The sequence below is a fragment of the Lissotriton helveticus genome, chromosome 6, assembly GCF_964261635.1.
Source record: "Lissotriton helveticus chromosome 6, aLisHel1.1, whole genome shotgun sequence".
Lineage (NCBI taxonomy): Eukaryota > Metazoa > Chordata > Amphibia > Caudata > Salamandridae > Lissotriton > Lissotriton helveticus.
In genome coordinates, this window is record NC_136067.1 from 1,384,196,534 (window position 1) to 1,384,214,178 (window position 17,645).

The 17,645-nt window shown below is 45.9% G+C and overlaps 1 protein-coding gene across 3 annotated transcripts in view; it reads left to right on the top strand.

Annotated features, from left to right (window-relative positions):
• CDK19 (cyclin dependent kinase 19) overlaps positions 1-17,645 on the top strand; it is a 1,513,666-nt gene that overhangs the window by 1,355,990 nt on the left and 140,031 nt on the right. For all 3 annotated transcript variants that reach the window (XM_078649167.1, XM_078649166.1, XM_078649165.1), the window contains 2 exons: positions 12,530-12,627; positions 16,528-16,606. In XM_078649167.1, coding sequence (XP_078505293.1) covers positions 12,530-12,627; positions 16,528-16,606 — 177 coding nt within the window. The remainder of the gene's footprint in view (positions 1-12,529; positions 12,628-16,527; positions 16,607-17,645) is intronic.

Genomic DNA, 17,645 nt, shown 5'->3' on the forward strand with positions numbered 1-17,645 from the left:
GTCGCAACCCGATGAAGGAATACCACTGCAGACAGGAGGAGGTAGGAGGTTGACTCCCCCGAACCACCCGATACGGCACGCGTGACCCCCCCCCATTGCTAATCATGCTGGCTGCAGCAATGACAGTCACTGCCTGACCCTAATGTGGCGGACTGGATATACGCACTGCAATCGCACTTAGGATACCACCTTCCTCCCCTCTGACAAAAGTGGCACACACCGGAGGTCTCCCGTCGCCCGTCCTGGGAGCTGCGCCCTGGGGTGAAGCCCAGCACTAGCAATCGGAACAGCCACAATGCAAACTTGGGGCCCCCCTGGCAGGGCTCACCGCCGACTGTGCCCCCCCTGATAACGGCGGCCCGAGTGGCCCTGAAAAGGAACCAGGCGCGCTCACGAGACGGCTGTGAACAAAACCGGGGCACTTCATAAATGGAGGCTCTGCCACACATGTCCCAGACACCAGCAACACCCCGCACACAAAGAACCACTCCAGACAGCACAATGGGAAAACCAAAAATCACGCAGAACCTGACTGTACCTGAGACTGCACCGGATAATCAGCCGATTACCTGCACATTGGCTAAGCTGGCAACTATAGTTCACCAGATCCATGGGAACTTTTTTCCAAACTACCGTCCCCCTACCCCTCCCCACTCTACTCCTCTCCTCTTTCCTGCTACTGCTACTCCTTCACCTGTCCTGGTCCTAAGTCCCCACCTTGTCTATCTGTGAATTTTCCCTCGTCATTTGAGATCTAGCTATTCTGTCTGATGTCCGATGGAGCTACCTGGTTTAGCTATAGGGGAGACAGGTCGGGGATTCCCTCCTTGGACGTCACCTACCCAGTTGGTCTATAGCCAGACTTCCTTTTGTCTCTCCTGCCGTCTCTTCCCGCATCCTCCCTCTATTTACGTCTCTCCTTCTCTCCTCTCTCAATGTATTGCGACTGAACTATTTTGTCGAATGACCGATGGAGCTACCTGGTTTAGCTATAGGGGAGATGGGCCGTGGACTCCCTCCTCGGTTGTCACCTACCCAGTCGGCCTTTAGACAAGATTTAATTTCGTCTCTCCTTGTTGTCTCTTCCCCAATCCCCCTTTCTCTCCTTCCCTGCCCCCTCCCCTCTACGCTCCATTTGTTTTGCCTTCCATGTTTCTTTAAATGTTTTTCCCATCGAGACCTAGCTATTTGGCCAATGCCCGGTGGAGCTACCTGATAGCTATAGAGGAGATGGGTTTTGGGACTTCCCCTCGACCGTCACCTACCCAGCCGGACTTTGGACAGACTTTCCTTGCGTCTTTCTGCCGTATCTCCCTCCTACCCCTTTTCCCTTACCTCCTTCCCCTCTACACTTCAATTATCTTGTCTTCTATGCTCTTGTAATTGTTTGTCTAGCAACTGATGTACATTAAAACTGATGTAATCTTTGAGATAATTTTTGTGGAACCTCATGTAAAGCGCTCTGATACCTCCGGGTCTAGCCAGCGCTATATAAAACTCTTAAAATAAATAAATAAATAAAAATATGTATCAAAGACTTTTACCCATTCTGTGTCTATGGGAAAATGTGTTCATACATATGGCCCTATGTACTTTCCTGACCTTCAGCCATAAACTGCGGAATGTCACTGCAGCCGGATATTGATAAAAGCCCATGAACAAACTTCAAGCAATCATCACCTAGTCAGAGAACACTGACAAGGGAAGAAAGACGAGCATTATTCTTCTCAACTTAAATAGCAGATATTCCCAAGGACGAGGATAAACACATATTGCTTTTTAAAAGCAAAAATGAATTTAAAATATCGAATGGATTAGTTTACAAAAATGATTCTCATTGCGTCATTTCTTGATTTACAGAGACGTGCAGATAACAAATGCACAAAATCAGACTAAAGGAAATGTTTTTCTGGTCCATTGGGATCATATGTCATTGTTTCTAACATCTCTTTAAGATATGCGTGGAATGGGCTTTGACTCCATCCTATTACTGTTTCACCTCATTCAACTGGCTATTTGGTGTATCATTAGGTCTTACTGAAAATGCTTCCATAAGAACGTGCCAGACTGAAAAGTGCACTCAGTTGTCACACTATCACATTCAAATTTTTACCTCCTATACACATTCTATGCATAAAGCCATCAACCCAGTATTGGCAAAACTAATAGGACAGGCGTTCTTGTTATAAACAGCATCTGTGAATACCTGTGTTTACATGTGCTGGAACAATAAACCCAGACCCATTGGATTTGCCAATGCTTGTTTTCATTAGCCCTTGTTCATTCAGTGATGCAGAGAAGTATGGATTGATTGTTCACTTCATTTAGACCTACTCATGAAGTTGCCAAACTATAAACGTTGCTTTTCTGCATGTACACCCTCAGTGATTTGGCTGTTATAACCTGGCGTTGGGAGAAGATAAATTTATTTGTTTATTCCGGACTATCACTATCAAACAGTCATTCATTTAATTAATTACAAAGTTGCTACCCTATATTATCATTTATTGTGGTACATACATGCATAACAATATGTGTCGCTAGCCATTCTACAATTAGGTACATTGAACCTCACCATTTTAAAATGATTTACCATGATCAATGGTTAATCAAACCCCCCAAACATTAAATTACTAAAAAAGATTTGCACAAAACTGGCATGCCATTTTCCGGTCACTTCAGTGTACCAAGACAGTTAGTACATTTCATTAAACAAGATGTGCTTTGGAATTCTTGATTTGCACAGTTTATAGCACTACTTGAGATCCTCTTCTCTTTGCCCCTCCCCATTTCCAAAGCGGACTCGCTTCAGGTCTTCAGGAAACTTTTGAAGACCTGGTTATTTGCCTCCTAGCTGGTCCTTGGTGTTCTCACTCCTCCCTGTTCGCTTAGCACCTAAACGCCATTTGGTATAAGTGCACTTTATAAATATTATCCTATCCTATCCTCCCGGTGATGGTTGAGATGCACTGCGTTTGGAGAGGTAGGGGCACTATATTGTGTAAGGGGAGTGCTTATATCTTGACAGGGGAAGTTAGATTCCAGTTTCAGTTCCACTTGGGTCCTCTTAACTGGCCTTCATCAATTGTTGTATGTTGTTTCTCCATATAACGTGAAACAGTTCCATACTCAGTGCTTATACAATGATTTATTTGGCCGAGTTCACAGGATAGAAACTGACCTAGTAGTCATATGGAACACTCACCTGGCTGTAACTTCAAAACTATGGTTCATAGTACCTCATGATTTCCCTGTGTCTTTGCCAACATTTTAAACCTTGTGGGCCCACTCAGCCCACCTTCATTCTAGTTGGCAAACTGCACACAGTTTTTGGTGGAAACAGATGGGAGACAATTTCAGAACCTCAAGCTGTTGCATGAAAGCTGTGCAAAAGTTGATTATCAAAAGTTGATTGGAAATAGAGGAAACTAAACTAAGGTTGTTTTTCCACTTGCCTATTCCCAGGGCCACAAAATAACCTTTTCTATTTGGCTATCAATAATTTATTAATTTTATTGGGCTGAACACTTGGTAGTCGTTAACGACTGGTTTCATCCCCGGCAGCGCATCCCACGTACGCCCTGGAGTGACACGCTATGGGTACCCGCTCTTACAACTACTACCTATACGGAGGCACGGGGAGGGGGAAACTGATGCCTGCCACTAGGATCACATTAGTGATATGGCACAGAGCTAACAGGTGCCTAGGCTGGGATAAAAGGCACACCAGACAAACACCTCTGTGGCACTGCACTTGGCTGCCGGAACTGAATAAATTGAAAGGATTTAAAAGGTGGGACGACATCGGGATCTCGACGGTAGGTGATGTGATTGCGAAAGGAGAACTGAAGTCGTTCTCAGCCCTCAAGGCGGAATTTGGACTACTCCCCACGCAATACTTTAAATATATGCAGCTGAGACATGCGTGGAGGGCAGAGGAGATCCCGATGGATGCACTCCCGGAGTATGCCCCTCTAGAGGGCCGCCTCTTACAAGAAGATATACCTGAGAGAGCAGTGTCAGTCACATATAGGACCCTTATGAATAACATGCCAAATGGACGAAGTAGATTGGAACACTGTACTCATGCACCCACGGGAGGTAGCAATTAAATCAAGGCTGAGACTTATACAATTTAATGTCCTTCATAGGAACTATTTCGATAGGGAACGCCTGTGTAAAATGGGAAGGATAGGAGACACGAACTGCCTGAGATGTGGCCGCGAAGGGGGGGGACTTCTTCCACACACTATGGGCATGTCCGCGGATCCAGATATACTGGGGGGAGATCTTGAGAGAATTGGGGGAAGTGCTGGAGGCTCCATTGCCAGCGGCTCCAAAACTGGTTCTACTGGGTATGACCAATGATGTAGACCTTGCCCGCCCAAAGCTGATCTTTTTGGTCCTGGCCTTAGTGGTAGCGGAAAGAGATGTAGCAAAGTACTGGGGGACGGCTATGCCACCAAAATCAGAAGAATGGAGGAGAGGCCTAGACCTTTATATGGCTGTTGAAAGGGTTACATACAAGGCAAGGGGCTGCCCAAAAAAATTTGAGAGAGTGTGGGGTAAATGGAGGAAATACCGGGGCCTTGATGGGGGTCTCTGAAGAAACATGCGGGACGAAGGCCCAAACAGGATTCTGGGGGTGCGGAAGGTACTTTGGTAAAGTGTGGCAGATATGGACTCAGTCAAGGCTAGGCAAATGGAGGGAGATGATCTCTGTAATAATGTTTGTACTGGTACGGCTGGGGGGGTGGAGGGTTGGAAAGCGGGGTAAGTTGACCTGTAATGACATGACTGTTTTGTTGGCATACGATAAAATGAAAATAAAAATATTTATAAAAAATAAAAAAATTATTAATTTGTTGGCCTGTAATTTAGATAGTTGATTCTGTTAGGAATCTCGAGATTTTATGGATATTGATGAGTCTATGGAAGCACAAATTAAAGCCGTTGAGGGAGATATCGTCTTAAAGTTACATAATCGAAGCAGAATTCTTCATATGATGCCTACTGAATGTAAATCACCTCTTGGAGAACTCATAGTTCATTCCTATCTTGATGATGTAAATTCCTTCTGGCACAGATCACTGACTACTAAACATTAACAATCCTACAATGAAAATCATCTCACACAGGGCCTTCATTTTTAAAAAATATGTTTTTGTTGAGTTTTCAACTTATACCAACTAGTTTCCATACATATATGTCATAGCATTAAAAAATGTCATCTGGTATGAATCATACGGTGCAACAACATTGGTACAGCATTGATTAGTGGAGCAGGCATTGTCACACTGTGAGAGGTGGTGTTTGCTTATGCCCTGTGAAAATGACTTTATGTGCGCCCGCTTATTCTCCCTGGTTCTCCATAGTTCAAGATATATGTCAGTGCTATGATATACTGCTGTGTTACATAGAAGGGTAAACCCAATGGCAAAGGGACCTGGGTATTAAATGTTACAAAGAAAAGGGGTCCAGTTCCAGGTTTTGGCTAGCTCTCTAATCAGGAGCCTATGGGCCCATCTTTTCTTCATTGAATCAGTCCCACACATTTGGTGGAGGCGTCCTGGTGCCCCTCCCCACCCCACTTCATGCTCTAGTCCTGAAGAAGACCCCATAGTAAGGTGAAATCTACCTACGCCACTCGGGGGTCGAAACGTCGACTTTTATATCTACACCTACCCATGAACATTAGATTATTGTTACTGTGTTCTAATGTATGGGATACGTCTGCAATTGTGTTTTATGTGGCTCAAAGAAACATGCCTATGTGATGTCAACTACTTACACTGTGACCACATTTGGTCTTTGAAACTATCTCACTCAATCCCAAACCTCACACATGTTAGGACTCGGAGCGTTTAAGGAGGTCCTATACCTTTAGTGCCTGTTCAGGGTGTGCTGTGATGTGTTTTCAGCCTAACCGGGACTCCAAGTCCCATGATGCCTTGGGGCGTTCGAGAGAGACCATGCTTCTTTCTGCACCAATCAGATGCAGACTAGGAGGTTCATATGCCTCCTCCCTCTTCCTGGCGGTGCTTGGTTTTCTCGTTTGGATTCCTGCTGGGTTCCGACCCGTGTGTCATTTGTACTTTCCTTCGTTCCCTTGGAATTGCAGTTTTGTTCTTTCCTCTCCCTGTGCGAGAGCTGCGCGAGGCCTCGTGGGCTCTTGTGGTGAACTTCGAGAAAATTTTTCTCTGCGGCATTTTCGGGCTGAATCCTGTTGCCGCTGCAAGCGCCGGATTTGAATCTGCTTCCTCCGCCGCCTAAACGGCTCACAGGTGTGACGCACCGGAAGCGTTACACTTTCCCGTAGGCCGCTCCCTTGCTCCCCTGCTCCCTCGGACCCAAAAGCTGTGGATGACTGCAGCTAACTCTCGGCATTTGTTTGAAGTGAAAAGACAAGTGCGAAGCGTTTATTTCCTTGCTCGTTTGTTCCTGTTCAAGTGTAAGCCGGGTGAGAAAAGCCGGTTTACTTAACCCTTGTGGAGACCTTCTTCTGTTGTTTGGGAATCTTATCGTTTGTGCACAACAACACTTTGTTCATTCTAGAGCTATACAAAGGACACGGGAACTCTCAATGTTGCATCAAACAAAACTTTATTGACAATTACGTCAGTGGGCAGACTTTCTCTGGTGTACTTCGTTTTTGCCTGCATAGCGAGGATTATCGCTTACCTTCAATTCTATTTTGGAACACTTATATTTGAGAAGTGACTCAAAACAAAACTCTCAATTGAATCTATTTCATTTATCTGGAGAGACCAAAGTATCTACCCTTCTTTTGGTTCGTATATTGTTTTATTCTTCCATGGATTCCTTTTGGGTGTGATACAATATTTGGGCAGGTAAGAGCGTTACAGCACATTCTGTACAGAGACTCTTGAGTGCCCTGTCTTCAATTTGGAGACCTATGGGTTTTGGTCTCTCTCTTTTTTGGCGACCACTCAAACCTGTGTGTATATATGCTCGCTAGGTGTGTGGTGTCGTTTGAAACAGAGAGGGACACTGTCTACACTTCTGAGGACGCTGGTTTCTGCCTGGAGCTCGTTCATCGCCCGAAAACACACCACTTACCCACCCACCCCCTTTTCCCCCTCTCCTCTTGGCACAATGTTTATATACACTGAATGTGTTTTGTACATAAATGTGCATTGATGAGGATGTGAATAAACAACATCTCTCATAAGTAATTGTGGAATTTATTCTTGTATTTGAACAGTTTAAAGTGAATTATGTTACATCTAGAAGTGAATGTACTGGTATCCCCTTTTCCTTGTAACAAAAAAATGTTATACTGCTGGTCATTTGCTCATGGTGTGGGGTGGCGGGCAATAACGATATTGGGACAACTTACAACACAACAGGTATTGTGTAACAAGTACAGAGTTCCCTGTCGGCTCCCCTGCTTAAGATAACGCATGTACAATTGTCTTTGGCCACTATTTCTGCACTCATTCGTTGTTCGGCACTATTTGAGGTACAAGTGTGTCTGTTGCTGACTGCAACCAACATGGTTGTACTGTTGCAAACAGCACGATCAATGTATCTCTGCCAGTGTCATGATACATACAGTGCAGTACCAGCGTCTTATGCCCTATAATATGCAAGTAATTTCGAGTTACTAGTTTAGTTACAGTCCTCTGTTTCTCGTCACAAGCATTGACCCCGATTCTTGCTCGGTCACCCCTCAATAACCTCAACTGAGGCAGCAGATAGTACTGGTTGGCAAGGCATCGCCCTGCTCTCGTTCCACCTCCCCCAGGTCTTTGTCCTTTTGTGTAGGCACCCCGTGCTCCCGTAAGCTGCTCTCTCCGCTTGCATGCACCAATCCATGTCCTTTGCCCACTCCTCGAAAGTTGGACTGGACTCGGCCCCCCACTTGCTCGCTATGTTTCGCTTAGCTACCATAAAGCCCAGTGTGGCCCATAATTTCTCCCCCATTGTTAGGTCTGTTGTACCCCAGACATTCAATAGGCACTTTTGCTGTGATGCCTCGAGATCCTTGCCACACAGTTGTTGCATAGGTGTGGCAATTTTATTCCAGTAGCCACTTATTACACTTTTTATCAGGATAATCGAGGGATTATGATCAGAGAGTTAGAAGCTCGCGTCCGCCATGATGACTGGCTAGCCATGCCCCATCTCACACCGGGCCTTCATGTTCCCAAACAGCTAGTGGCTCAAGATATGAAAGTGGCACAAAATGTCTGCCTGAAGATGTTGTGCTTTACATTGAAGATAGAAAGAATAATATATGCTCTGGGGCCTAGAGAGCAGAATCCGCACTTTAACTAAGAAATTTAATTTTCCGACTGAAGTCAGTGTTTTCTTGTTGCTTCCCATATTAAATTGGAATGTCCGTCCAGAGCAAATCAGAATGAAAGAAAGTTATGCATAGATTCATCAAGCGAAATTGCGATTGCAATAGCTGCGAAACTGTGATTGCGATTGCAATTTCTGCTCCCGCAATTCATCAAGTACAAAAGCAGCAAATAGCGAATTCGCAAAACAAAGAATCGCACAACCATTTGGTAACCCCCATTGCGATTCCTTAACAGCGACTACCCACATTTTCAGCGAAATAATTTGCGAATTCGCAAATAAATTGTGAAATCGCTAATAAATCGCTATTCCATTTCATGATAAATCGCTAATAGCGAAAATACCACAAACCGCTAAATACGAGTCGCAATTAAAAAAGAAGCAAAACCAGGTGGTAACCATGAAGTCCAATTGGTGAAAAAAAAAATTGGCAAACAGGAAACAGGTGTTGGGGAAATCAAACACACTTAAGGAGACTCAGTAAGAGCATGAGGAAAGTCACAATGCCAGGTCTCTACATCGTGGCAAGGCGACTGAGGCTCCAGGCTGCAGCCCAGAACCGACGCCGGATCCGGGAGCGCATCTTCCGGCTGCGGGTTACACTCATGGGCAACACTGAAGAGGAGATATACTCCAAATACAGGCTCAATGGGGCTATGATAAAGAAGCTCATCAGGGACCTTGAGCCCCTGATGCAGCACCCAACACGGAGGACCAATGCCGTGCCCACCCATGTCCAGGTCCTGTGCTGCCTGCACCTCCTGGCCTCCGGCAGCTTCCAGGGGATGGTCGCAGTAGCAGGGGGAATATCACAGAGCACAATGTCACGCTGCCTACAGACTTTCCTGGACGCCATGCTGAGCCGGATACACCACTATATAACCTTCCCAACAACCCAACAGGACTTAATGCAAACAAAACTGGACTTTTATCATACTGCTCATTTCCCCCATGTAAATGGCTGCATCGACTTTACCCACATTCACATCTGTCCACCTGCAGAGACCGAATACATATACCGGAACCGCAAGTCATACCACTCCCTCAACATCCAGATGGTCTGCAATTTGAAGACCATCATCACAGACATTGTGGCACAATACCCGGGGAGCACGCATGATTCGTTCATCTTCCGGCACAGCGGCATACATACCCGCTTGGCCAGGGGTGAATTTGACGAAGGACATCTCCTAGGTAAGTACACATGCCCACATACAGTATGTCAAGACCATGTTGCTACGCATAACAGGCACTGACCCTCTGCTCCTACCCTCAGGTGACAGCGCCTACGGCCTCCGTGAATACCTCCTCACCCCATACCTCAACGCTGCTACACCACAGGAACGGCGGTACAATGCTGCGCACATACACACCAGAAATGTGATAGAGCAGACATTTGGCATGTTAAAGAGTCGATTCTGCATCCTCCACAAGACTGACCGGGCCCTCAAATACCGGCCTGAGGTCTGCTGCCGCATCGTGGCCGTGTGTGCCATACTCCACAATATTGCCACCAAGCGGAGGATACCTGTGGATGTGTCTGGTAGTGAGTCTGAGGGGGACAACCTGCCACCTGCAAATGTGCATCATGCACGCGGGGAGAATCCTGCTGAAGGACACAGGCGCCGCAACAACATCACACTGAACTATTTCTAGTGCACCCTTACCCCTCACACAACACTGCACTCATGCATGCCACATGAATTAATGACATGAGGAAGATTTGTGTTCAAAATAAATTCTTATTTTTTTGGTTAACAAGCTCTCGATGCGCTTTAAAGCAGCAATAATGTGGGCAACTGTATTGAGTCATACAGGTTCTTGTATCCAGAGCAGGCGTTTGTGTTACCTCACCATGGCACTGTACAGTCAGTCACTGGAGCCTCCTGCCGGACGCACCCTGTCGCCTCTCCACCTCCACGTTGGGAGTGTCCTGCCGTGATTCAGCATTGGGCCGGGAACTGCGGCACCTTTCAGGTAGCACAGGCACAGACAGGCTGCTCAGGCTAGATGTACCCTCACTGGCTTCATCACCACCCCCCCTTGCATGGCCATGGCCGGACGTCTGTTGGTTCTCCACAGCGGTGGTGACCTGCTCCAGGGCCCTTGCAACATCTTGGCAGCATTGTACCATCTGTATCTGCATGGCCAGTGACCTGCGCGACAGCTGGGAAGTGGCGTTCCCAATGAGGTGGTTTGAGCGGGTGTAGGCAGATAGCCGTGTCAGCAGCTGGTGGTGGCGTCGGCGTGTGATGTCCTGCTGCGCCACCATCAGTTGGTTGCTCTTTTTGACAGCTGCGGATAGCTCCTGCACACTCTCAGTTAGTTGGTTTATGTTGCGTGCAGTTTTGTACAGCTGCAGCTGCATAGCTGCCATGTGCTGTGCCTGCTTGCGGTGCACAGCAAGCATCCGAGCTTCTATTCCAAGGCCTACATTATGTGCCTGTTGCTCCATGTCTGCTGGTGTGGCCACAGAGCGCTGCTGCCTCAACCTGCCACTTGCCTGGGACCGCACAGTGGCTGTGCAGCGTGTCTGCCTCCTGGGTGGTGGTGGGGTCTGCTCCACTGCCATGCGTGACGACTGGTGAGGTTGAGCACCTCCTATGGCTGCAGGGGTGGCCCTGTGCCTTTGGGAAGGTGCTTGTCCAGGTGCTGGTGCAGGTGCATGTGAGGGTCCAGGTGCTGGTGCAGGTGCAGGTGCATGTGATGCTCCAGGTGCTGGTGCTGGTTGGCTCTCTCCCTCCGTCTCATCAGGAGTCTCCACAATGTGGATTGTCTCGCTATCAGATGTCTCAGCATCTGCAGCACCTGTGATGTGAATGAGTGCATGATTAATGATATGATTCAGGCACCTGGGATGTAGCAACATGCATGCAGGCTAGCATTCCCTGACTGGCTTTAGGGGTATGTTTCACTTGACTATTCTGGCTGTGTGTGGCTATCAGGGCACATTGTAACACTACAGGTCCCACAATGCAATTGGGCGTTTGGGATGGGCAGGGACTGCATTACTGGGGTTACCAATATGGCTTGCTCTTGGGGCATGGGCATTGTTAGGGGGCGGGGTCGCAGTTGCATGGCTCTTACCTTGTGATTGGTGTGTGGCACGGGAGGTGTCCAGCTGAGTGACCTCCACGCAGGCTGCAGGGTTGATGGTGTCCTCCACTAAGTCCTCCAGTGGTGTGTTCGCAGGAACTGTGGAGTCTCCTCCTCCCGTGGCCAGTCTCTCCCCAGTCTCTCCGCAATGCGCTCCTTGGCACGGCCTCTGAGGTCGTACCACATCTTTTTTGAGGTCATCGATTGACCGGTGTGTCACTCCAACGGCGTTGACCTTGGCCCTGATGCGCAGCCAGATGCACATAGCCTCGGGCACCTTCCGGGACAGCTTCCCAAACAGCTGGTCATGGTCCCTGCTGACTCCCTCTATCAAGTACTCCAGCTCTTGTTCAGAAAACTTGATTTTGCGCTTCCTGGCTGTTTCACTGGATCCTGCACCTTCCAGGGACATTCTGGAATCAATGTGTGTCCTGTCTTGGGACTGCAGGGTGTGTCTCTTGGAGCTCAGTGCTGTGCCTCCTCCTCTATCCGGCTCTGTGATCCAAATGGAGCATGGAGCTGCCTACTTCCTGGTAGTGATGTCACCATTGTGCTCAAAATGCGACTTCCCGTTTTTGCGATCTCGCAATCTGCGAGATCGCTAATTGCGATTTCGGTATTTGCGAAATCGCAATTTGGGGTTGGGAAACAGCTGATTCTGCGATTTTCTAGCGATTTTGGGAAATTCGCATACGGCGATTGCGGCCGGTTGCGAATCGCAGTTATTTAGCGATTTTGATGATGCATCCCATTCTGCGAATTCTGGATAGCGATTCGGTATTTTTCGCTATTTAGGATTCGCAGAGTGGGTGCTTGATGCATCTGGGGGTTAGTGTAGCCACTGCCATTTCTTCCTGGCTAGAAAGCACAGTGAGTAGAGTCTAGATTTGATCTTTGATCTCTGAAAGTGTGACTTAAAAGTGTACTAAATCACCTGCTCAGTCACTCACTCACTATTTGTGGTACCTTTTGTATATCTGGGTTCACATCTCCAACCGGTCAGAGCCCAATATGAATAATGCTTTGTGAATGCTCCATTTAAAATAGCATAGGATAACCTGGACAATCTGTTGAAAGCTTTTGTTTCTTATTTTTTGTCTTCCAGCTTCAAAAACTTCTCACTATGGATCCTATGAAAAGAATTACCTCAGAACAAGCTATACAGGATTCGTACTTTCACGAGGACCCATTGCCTACACTGGAGTATGTGCACTATAATTTTGTATCTTTTTTTAAATGCGGGGGTTGAATGGATTTTATATCAACATCCAGTCCCTGGCTCACCAGGGGTCACAACTACACATTAAAGTGACAGAACTTGCAAAAGCATACTCTGATCTTCCTCAGATGCAGCTCTGGTGCAAGGATTTTTGGAGCCCCATGCAATATAACACTTTGCGATGCGTGGCGTCTTACTTCCATAAGAACAAGGCCATTTTAAGCCATTTGTTACTTCTGTGGCCCTGTAGTGGTGGCACTGTAAAAAAGCTGCCAACACATCCTTTTTGTAGCAACAATCTTACCCAGAAGCCTCTTCCCTTAGTGCTGTGCTGACAGTTTCAAGGCATTCATTCGTAGCTCATGTTTTCTTGTAGACATTGAACATTTTCAAGGCAGCCAGGAACCAAGGTTGCACTATTACTCTGGTTTCCTGGAGGGTGGCAGGTGTCCTATAATGTTGCCTTGGTTTTGTAGATGAGAACCAGACTACCAGTGTGACATGTAGGGTGTTGTTTTGCTTCTCCAGTAGCGCAAGTCAGAGAATATGAGGTATGACGACAGTCCAGTGGCTTAACAAAGGCCCCCAGAGTGCTGGTGGGGCCCGTGCTCCAGGGGGCTCCCTGGCACAGTACCCTGGCCTGAGAGCTCTTAAGTGAGTCCGGAGAGGACCCCTACATGTACTTTGCAGAGGGGGGGGGCTCAAATTTTGTTACGCCGTTGTCACAGTCCTTTGCTCGGGTGTTGCTCCATTCAGGCATCAGGCTGCAGTGCTGAAACTGGCTTCATCCAGAAAATGTGACCACACAAAGAAGCCTTCCTGTTCTACTCAAAATTTTGTAACTCCAAACCAGACACATACATTTAGATGTGCAATGGCTGCTGAGGGGAGACATGGGGGAGCAGCGCAGGAAAAAATGAAGGGAATGGGAGGCAGCAACTCTAGCTGCCACTAAACCTTATGGATATAACCCAGATCTCTTGACTGGGGGTGAATGTTTGATTCATTCAGCATTCCGTCCATTATCCGTTTCTGCAGCACAAAAGCTTATGAAGCACACTAATGCCTCAAGGGCTAATTATGCAGAGGGGGACCCTAGGCTTAGGGCACCTCACGCATCATGTATTCAAGTTACACTCACACACCACTTACATTTTGGGGATAGTGGGGGGGCCAAGGCTGGCAGGTTACTTGGATTTTCACTGAGAAACAGCCGGTAGGCAGTCGCCTGATTAGGGCAGCGAGAAAAGAAGCCTTTACCCTACCACTATGGATCAGTTGACAGCAAGCCTTTGTCATGACATTGCCTGACCATGGGATGCAAAGTCACCCAGGATAGAAGGAATGCCACTGAGGATACACCTCATCAACCAACAGAATACAGCACTCTGTTGGAGCAACATTCAAATAGATAGATCCCACCTGCCAGGGCACTAGAAAAAAGAGTCTCCTACAGAGAAAAATATACCAGTTTAGTCCAAAGTTAGGAACAGGAAGGTACAAAGGGCCTCATTTACAATATTTTTGCGCACGGCAGCTCAGCAAGCCTTTCTGCTGTGCTGTCATGCATCAAAATAAAAGGGCAGAAATGCGCCATATCGACAAGATATGGCACATTCCTGTCCTTCTCCCCTGGTGCACAGGCAGCAGCAGTGTGCTCTTTCGTCGTTTTGCAAGAGTGCCTGCACTGAGGGGAGGATTGCTTGTGTGCTGGAAGGGACATCTTCCTGCACAAAAACAATCATTAAAGGCATTTTCCTCTTTCTATGCATGCTGCAGAATGCAGCAAGTATAGAAGAGGAAAAAACAAGGATAAATTAAAGAAGGATTCTGACTCATTCTCGGGTTAACAAAATGTAAATCTGGGAATGCGTCAAATTCTGTGGATGTTGCGTGGGAACACCCACAGCAGCACCGATGGAACGCCCCTTTCTCGCAGAAGTATGCGTGAAAGGGAAGCATATTTACAAGTCCATGAAAAGTCACGCATGGTGGTTTTATATGGCCTTGTAAATGTAGGGAAGCCATTGAGATGCCAGTGCGTCAATAAAAGTGACACACCGGCGCAATGGACTTGTGAATAAGCCCCATGGTATCTACACCAGGGACATTTGCCCCTGCACATCCTATGAGTTTTGTGATCTTTGCCAAGTCTGTGACACAGAGACGCGGGTGATAAAATGTATATTTTGTCAACATTTCCAAATATCTACCTGCTATTGAAACGCCTAAGTATGGTGTTTTATGGGGAACAAAAATGCAAGCTAGCAGGACTAGATGGAGAGAGTTCAAGCGCTGGTGGGAAAAGAATCAGAGGTATTTGGAATTACACCTAGTTGCTTCTACTGACTTGTTAAAGAACACATGTATTTTCTCTGTTTAAGATTATGTAAAGAATGTAGAATTAGCTTGTCTCTGTTCCCTAAATGATCAGTTTTGTTACTAAATGTAAGATGATTTAAAATGTTGTTTGTTTCATATCCTGTGATAAAGGTTGTCAGACGCAAAAAATTATTCTGGGAGTGAATCACATGACCAGTTTAGATTAAAATTACAGTATACGAACCTTTTCACGAACCCAAGTACATGCATCAGGGTTTTTTAATTTCTATTTTTAAGAGATTTCTCAAAACCTACTGGTTAGGTTTACGACTAAACAAAAAGGTATTTCCTTCGGTAAAGCTTGGTCTTCACTCCAAGTTGGGTGTTGCACTGTCCAAATGTTTTAGCAAGTTTGATGTGTATTTTTTCGAAAATCCACTGAAATAAAACATGTCTTCTGACGATCCTTTATCATAGAACCACGTTCGATGAATTTTGTCATCTGGAATGGCATTCACCAGGCTGACAAAATCAACTTAGTGAATTTAGTTCCATAGGAAAAAGTTTGTTTAGTTTGCATTTTCACCACAGTGTACCTTTTTAAGCGTGTGAGTTCCCCCCACTTAAGCTCCTTAACCCGCCATTCCTCCCATCATTTCCTAAAGAGAACTCCAATACCACCAACCCTCAATTTACCAACTCTTCTAGTGGGTGATCTTGACCTCTCTTCTCTTCCTCTTACCTACTCCCCCATTCATCCGCTAGCTCCTACATATCCAAAATTACTTTTGTTTCCTTTTTTTCTGTCTTCTTGAAGTTTTCCTCTGTCATTTTTTTCTGAGTCATGCCCGCAATCTGACAATATTTTAAATCAATAATCGAAAACATTTGTAATTTAAGCCATTGTCATGTCATGATTGATAGCGGATGCACTTAGATTGATTTAGAATATAAGCTTAAAAAAAGAGAGGCATCCGAGGGAAAGGAAATATTTAATGTGTGATTAGAGATGCAAGAGTGTTTGTGGTGCCGGGGGTGCCTCGTAACAGCAGGCGCTTTATGAACTTTGGGGGACTCCAGGCTGGAGGGCATGACCCACTTCTCTTTCGTTTTTCCTCTTAATATTCATGGTCACATTACTCAATACAACAACTGCAATCAGTGTGGGACTAGGGTATTATGCAACATAGTCAAGATTGCTATTTAGATGTGTATAAACAATTTCATTATTAAGCACTGGCTTCAATTAAACTGTGAATAAAAGTTGACAAAAGTCATCAAGTGGAATGCAGCCATCTTTTCTGTAAGCTGCTAAATTGTACATTCCCCACCATCTGCCAGAAAGTTTTTGTGTTCTCAGGAGCAGTTAGCTGCCCTGCCATGCCACCCCCTGAGTTCTCATTTGAATAATTTAGGTTGGCACACATTTTACAGTTGCTGCCAGAGACTTAGCTAGAGGCAGAGATGCTGGAAGAACATATTTCAAACGGTTGTTTTTAATAAATGTCAAATGCTCCTTCAGGCTGAAGTTCTTGTTTTGTTGACTGTTTGTGTTTTTCCAGTGTGTTTGCTGGTTGCCAGATCCCCTACCCCAAGCGAGAGTTCCTCAATGAAGATGAGCCCGAAGAAAAGGCTGAGAAGGTAAGAAGAGAAAATTTTCAGGCATATTCACACTTGTAAACCTGTGAAGTTTCATCCCTCAAATCCCCCTCACCACATCAAGACAGTACTAGCAATGCCTAAATGGTACAAAAATAAAAATAAGTGCAGGGGGCCAACGTCTGTCCTATGAGCCCGTCCCCGGTGCTGCCAAATCCCAACGCTGCCTAGTCTTGATTCAGCCTGTTTCTTCCACCACCTTTCACTCCTGGTCTCCTGATCTTTCTCTTGCAGGTTCTTTTTCATCCCTGCTTTCTTCGCTTGGCATTGTTTCCTATCGTTCTCATGCTTTTTCTTTCTCTATTTTCTCATTTATTTCTGTCTTGCACTGGGTCGATGTCTGATGATGAAACATAAGTCCTGGTCTCCAAGAATGACTGCCAAACCTCACCACCTGCAACCAAAAGCACAAATGAAGCACTTTGTAATAGCAGTCACTGTTTAAAGAACAGTTTTCTATCTTCTCGAAGCTGCACTGGGGCAAAAAAATTAACCTAATCCCCTATCACATTTTTGCTCATTTTTGTTCTTATTTATAAGATATTTTTGTTACTATTTTGTATAAAATGAGTAACAGTCATAGGGCAATGCAAAGCTTTTTATTACACAATTGTAGTATCTGGGAATAACCAGTGTTTCCTCATTTTCCTACGCCAAGGTTTGTTTTGCAAGTGTTAGTTGAATAGTGTAACTTGCAACCAGTGTTTTATATGAGACCATTCTTGCATAGCTTTTTTCTTGCTATTACTTTGAAAGCATGTTGCATTGGTAACTCATTAGACTTCTCTATTGGAGTGTCTATCATTAGTGGTTTTAAGGGAAACACAGAAGTAGCGGCGGCTCCTCCACGAGAGCAGAGGGGCATCGCCCACCTGATGCGAGCGCAGCAGGCAAACACACAAAAAAAAATGGCATAATAAAGCCATTTTATTTTGCCACCAGCTCATGCTGTGTACCGCGCAAGCGTGAGGAAGGTGGCGGGGCTGAATCTTGCTATTGCAGGATTACTGCTGCCCCTTTC